Raw genomic sequence first — 5,940 nt, forward strand, 5'->3', positions numbered from 1 at the left:
CCATGTTGGACATCTTTATCGCCCAATAAGCCTTGTGTTCAAGTTCAACCGGAATATGACAAGCTTTTCCATAAACCAAATGATATGGAGACATACCAATCGGTGTTTTCTACGCCGTTCTATACGCCCAAAGTGCATCGTTAAGCCTATAACTCCAATCTTTCCGTATAGTGTTTACGTTTTTCTCAAGAATGGATTTAATCTCACGGTTTGTGGGTGATACGGTGTACCAACCTTGTGTGTTATGTTGTACTTCTTGAGTAGAGCATGGAAGGATTTCTGAAAATGTGAGTCTCCGTCACTGATAACCACTCTTGGTGTAACATGTCTAGAAAAAATATATTCCTTCACAAACTCACAAACAACTTGAGAATAATTAGTAGGGGTGGCTTTAGCTTCCACCCATTTAGAAACATAATCCACAACAAGAAGTATATAAAATTTTCCATTAGAATTGACAAAAGGACCCATAAAATAAATTCCCCACACATCAAATACTTCAACAACAAGAATTGGTGTGAGTGGAATTTGATTTTGAGCACCTAGATTGCTCGTTCTTTGACACCTATCACAATATTTTCAAAATATATATGCATCCTCAAATAGGGTCGGCCAATAAAATCCACTTTCAAGTACTTTGAAAGCGGTACGTTTAGAACCAAAGTGACCACCACATGCATAAGTATGACAAAAAGTAAGAATAGATTGAAATTCATAATTAGGTACGCACCTGCGTATTATTTGATCAGAACCGTATTTCCACAAATAAGGCTCATCCCACACATACTGCTTGGCTATTTTCTTAAGCTTAAGCTTTTGAAAATTAGACATTGTACTAGGTACTTGTCTTGTAACCAAGTAGTTCACTATATCCGCATACCAATGTGTTGAATCTTCAATTGAGAAAAGTTGTTCGTCTGGATAACGATCTTGTAAAGGAAGTTTTTCTTCGGAAACAACAAGTCTACTAAGATGATCAGCAACAATATTTTCAACACCTCTTTTATCCTTTACTTCATAATCAAAATTTGCAATAGTAGTATCCACCGTATAAGTCTTGGCTTAGTTTCTTTCTTCTTTAATAGGTACTAAAGTGTTGAATGATCAGAATACACAATCACTTTTGTACCCACCAAATAGGATCTAAATTTTTCTAATGCAAACACTATAGCCAAAAATTCTTTCTCGGTGGTAGAATAGTTGATTTGTGCATCGTTTAGGGTCCTGGATGCATAATAAATCACATGAGACAGCTTGCTACACTTTGACCCAAAACGGCTCCAACTGCATAGTCACTTGCATCACACATTAATTCAAATGGAAAATTCCAATCTGGTGACTTGATAATTGGTGTAGTTGTCAACAATTCTTTCAATTTATCAAAGGCATCCTTGCACTCCTTGTTGAAGTCAAAAATAACCTCTTTTTGCAATAATTTGCACATCGACATTGAGATTTTGGAGAAATCTTTGATAAACCTCCTGTAAAAACCTGCATGACCAAGAAAGAACGAATCTCCCTCACCGAAGTGGGATATTGTAAGTTTCTTATCAAATCTATCTTTGCTTTGTCAACTTCAAGCCCTCGAGAGGACACAATGTGACCTAGCACTATACCATGGTTTACCATAAAATGACATTTCTCCCAATTAAGAACAAGGTTAGTGTCTATGCATCTTTTAAGCACGAGTTCAAGATTTTGTAAACAAATATCAAATGAATCACCATAAACACTAAAATCATCCATAAATACCTCAATTATGCGTTCCACATAGTCAGAAAATATACTGACCATACATCTCTGAAAAGTGGCAGGTGCATTGTGAAGACCAAACGACATTCTTCTATAGGCAAATGTACCAAAAGGACAAGTGAAAGTAGTCTTCTCTTGATCCTCCGGTGCAATAACAGTATGATTGTAGCCCGAATAACCGTCCAAAAACCAATAATGTGAGTGTCCCGCTAACCTCTCTAACATCTGATTAATGAAAGGCAAAGGAAAGTGATCCTTTCGGGTTGCGGCATTAATCTTTCTGTAGTCTATGCACACTCTCCATCCTGTTTGAACTCTTGTAGGAACAAGTTCATCATCTTGATTTCTAACAACAGTGTCACCTGCTTTCTTAGGTACTACTTGTATCGGGCTAACCCATTTGCTGTCAGAAATTGGGTAAATCACCCCCACACTTAGCAATTTGAGGATCTCTTTCTTCACGACCTCCATCATTGCGGGGTTAAGCCTACGGTGAGCATCACTACAGGCTTAAAATCATCTTCCATTAGGATTCTATGCATGCACATAGATGGACTAATGCATTTGATGTCGGTAATTGTCCAACCAATAGCCGTTATGTGCTCTTTCATAACCCTAAGTAGACGTTCTTCTTATATTGGGGTGAGGTGATTTGAAATAATCACCGGAATTTCTTCTTTATCACCCAAGTACGCGTACTTTAGGTGGTCTGGAAGCGGCTTCAATTCTAGTTTCGGTGCATGCACAATAGAAGATATTGGAACCTCATTAGTTACGGGTAAAGAAATATAAGAAATATTACCCGGTTTAGCTTCTTGTAGTGTTGTTAAGGCACCACACATCTCCACTAGCTCTTTGGCTAAGTCAACGTCCAGGTTCGGCTTTCCATCAACGTCCATATCAATGATATTCCGTAGCACAACTCCAAGTTCATCTTCATTATTCAAACCAAACATTTGTTGCGCTAACGAACCAATAACATCAATAGACAAAGCTGAGTGAACATCACTAGGATATTGCATGGTTTCAAAAATATTAAAACGTATTATCTCCTTATCAAATTCCATAGTGAGTGCACCACTATCCACATTAATCTTCTTTGCAGTTTTCATGAACGGTCTCCCAAGAAGTAACGAAGTATATGAACAATTATCTCCATTGTGCATATCCACAATATAAAAATCAACCGAAAAGATTAACTAATTCACTTGAACTAACACATCCTCCACGACTCCCTTAGGATATATATTGGACTTGTTAGCTAATTGAATAGTAATCTTTGCTTCTTTTAAAAGTCTGAGATTCAAAGAATCATAAACATCGGCTGACATAACACTTATGAAAGCACCTAAATCAAGCAAAGCACACTCAAATTGCCGATTACCAATGGTATCGGGAACTGTGAAACCACCAGGAAATTCACACTTTGTAGGAATCTTCTTAAGTAACATAGCTGTAGCACTTTCTCCCACTTAAATGATCTCATTAGAAATCAACCTATCCTTCCTTGTACACAAATCCTTCAAAACCTTAGCATACCTGGGTACGGTTCCGATGGACTCAATAAATGGAATGTTAATATGTATCTTGCTGTAAATATCCATGATCTCCTTGTCTTGAGCTTCTTTCTTTGATTTGGAAAAACGACTAGGAAAAAGAGGTGATATGGTAAAAGTGGGAACCGTGTTCTTAGGTTGGCCGGTTGATGTTGGCTTTTCCTTAGGTACGGTCTCCGCCTCCACTTCCTTCTCACTAGATATGCGTACTGCTCATGTATCTATATTAGAATTCGTTACTTGCTTTCCACTTCTCAAGGTTACTGCATTGACGTGCTCTCTTAGGTTCACAAACGGTTGTGATGAGAGTGTTGTAGAAGCTTTTTCCTTCAGTTGATTCACATCCGTAGCGAATTGTCCCATCTGAGTATGTAAATCTCTAATAGCATTATCAGTTTTTAGCTGATTCTGTTCGGCTTTATGTATGAACTGATCAGTTTTCTGCATGAGTTGATCAGTTTTCTGCTGACTTTGTTGAAATATAGATGAAAGACTTTGCATTATGGTAATCATCTTCTCAGAGGCGTCCTCCTTTAGATCTTGTTGTTGTGGTTGGAATTGTTGTTGAAAACCACCTTGTCTTGCATATGGACTAGAAGTTGTTGCTTGCTTGTTGGCATAACTGAAATTAGGGTGATCTTTCCAACCAGGACTATAAGTATTTGAGTATGGATCATACCTTGTTATCTGATTAGGAAATATAGCGTTCACCTGTTCGGCCTCTTCTTCATAAGTAGGAATGAGCACAGCTGCCATTTGTTGCATCATATTCTCCATATTACTCATTCTTTTCTCTAAGTGTGAAGAAGAACTAACTTTGTCGACCCTCCTATCCATCGATGTGCATCTTGTATTAAATTTTTGTGTGTTTGCAACCATGTTCTCGATCAGTTCCGTGGCTTCATCAAAGTTTTTGTTGGTTAATGCACCACCACTAGCCGCATCTATGAGATTCCTCTCTGATTGAAGCATCCCATCATAAAAATACTGCACTATGAGTTGCTCACTTATTTGGTGGTGTGGACAGCTAGACAATAACTTCTTGTACCGTTCCCAGTAATCGTAAAGAGTTTCACCAACAATTTGCTCAATTCCACTTATTGCTTTACGAATAGTTGCTGCTTTGGAAGCGGGAAAGTACTTTTCTAAAAAAACTTTTTGCATATCATTCCACGATGTAATACTTCCTTGTGGAAGGCTGTAAAACCATTCCTACGCGGAATCTGTCAAAGAAAAAGGAAAAGTTATAAGTAAAGCTCTGTCTTTGTCAGTCCCAGTTGGCTTCAAACTTGTCAACCTATGTTGGAATAACAACAAGTATTTATTCGGATCATCTTCATGTAGCCCTTTAAACTTCGGCAACCAATGTATCAATTGAGATTTGATTTCAATAGAATTATCTAAGTCAATGAAAAACTTTTGTTGATCAAAAGATGGAGATGTTAGATCTTTAAGCGTCCTCCTTGGAGGAGGAGGAGGTGGTGGAGGATCTATCTTGTCGTCTGTATTAACCATCTCTTCTGTACAGGGTTCTTGTTCCAAGTGATGACGTGCTTGTAGTACCGTTCCTTTACGGGTTTGAATACCACACCTCAAATAATCCCAATCTTTTGGTGCAATATATTAAGCACCTGAAACCACAAATCTAGAAAACAAAATTAAAAACTAACAAGAAAGACTAGAAACAAGAATAAAACTAAGAAAAATAACAACTAAAGCTACTGACTGCTCCCCGGCAGCGGCGCCAAAATTTGATGCGTGTCGTGAGTGCAACAAATTAATAATCTTATTTCACACAATTAACTGGTAATATAATGGAAGTAAGGATCGTTCCCACGAAGAGCAGTGAGTTTTAGTTGTCAAAGTGTCACAAAGGTGGGGTTTTGGTTTAGATTGTGAACAAAATAAATAATCAAAGCAAATAAAGTTGTATTGTAATCAATAGATAGAGATATGATCGAGGAATCCTTCTTCGTTAATAAACTGTCAATGAGTTATTATAATTGCTTAGTCGTCGTAAATCATATATTATCACCAACCTTGGAATAACAGTTAGATCAGTGATATCCCCTAAATTCCTTATATCACTGGATATGGAAGTTCTCGCCTACCAGATTCTATTCAACGAACCACCAAGTAGTAGATCACTCAAGGTGTAATCCAATCGAATGCTTTATCTTTTGTGAATTTACAGATTGATCCTACTAGTTAGACTCTTAGATCAAGGTCCACTTTTTAGTGTTTTTTATATACACAATCGCTCCACAGAATGCCTCTGCAAGGTTTTGTGTTCTCTACTTGCGTGCAAGTTATTCGACGATTACTTATCTCCTAACTCAATACTAGCAATAAATTGAATCAACAAATCAATTTAGTTGGCCACCTAAACAATCTATCAATCAATCATAAATATTCATAATAGTATAAACAAATGATAATCATATGAAGAACTTCAAAGTAGATTAATATAATAACTCAAATCTTGTTTACAACTTAGAATTCATCCTCAATCAATAGGTGTTTAGCTACTCATGAATGTAGAAACACCCATGATATACATATAAGAAAAGGTCAGAGACATCGTTACGATTGAGAATCACTCCGAAACCCTAGCTTTAACTCCGTGTGATTT

The 5,940-nt window shown here is 37.2% G+C and overlaps 1 protein-coding gene across 1 annotated transcript; it reads right to left on the reverse strand.

The window, feature by feature from the left end:
• Positions 1–3,521: 3,521 nt before the first annotated feature.
• Positions 3,522–4,823, reverse strand: LOC113272436. The gene is made up of 3 exons (XM_026522269.1): positions 4,606–4,823; positions 4,020–4,506; positions 3,522–3,917 (listed from the first exon to the last, which is right to left on the reverse strand). The coding sequence occupies exons 1-3, from the start codon at positions 4,821–4,823 to the stop codon at positions 3,522–3,524; spliced, it is 1,101 nt and encodes a 366-aa protein (XP_026378054.1).
• Between the last annotated feature and the right edge of the window lie 1,117 nt (positions 4,824–5,940).

Source organism: Papaver somniferum, chromosome 4, assembly GCF_003573695.1.
Source record: "Papaver somniferum cultivar HN1 chromosome 4, ASM357369v1, whole genome shotgun sequence".
In the NCBI taxonomy this organism is placed as follows: domain Eukaryota; kingdom Viridiplantae; phylum Streptophyta; class Magnoliopsida; order Ranunculales; family Papaveraceae; genus Papaver; species Papaver somniferum.

Coding starts and splice junctions, on each gene's coding strand:
- LOC113272436 (XM_026522269.1), bottom strand. CDS start 4,823: ATGGTTAATACAGACGACAAGATAGATCCTCCACCACCTCCTCCTCCT. Junction 4,507..4,605: donor TTGTTGTTATTCCAACATAG/GTTGACAAGTTT, acceptor ATGGTTTTACAG/CCTTCCACAAGGAAGTATTA. Junction 3,918..4,019: donor ATGAAGAAGAGGCCGAACAG/GTGAACGCTATA, acceptor TATGCCAACAAG/CAAGCAACAACTTCTAGTCC.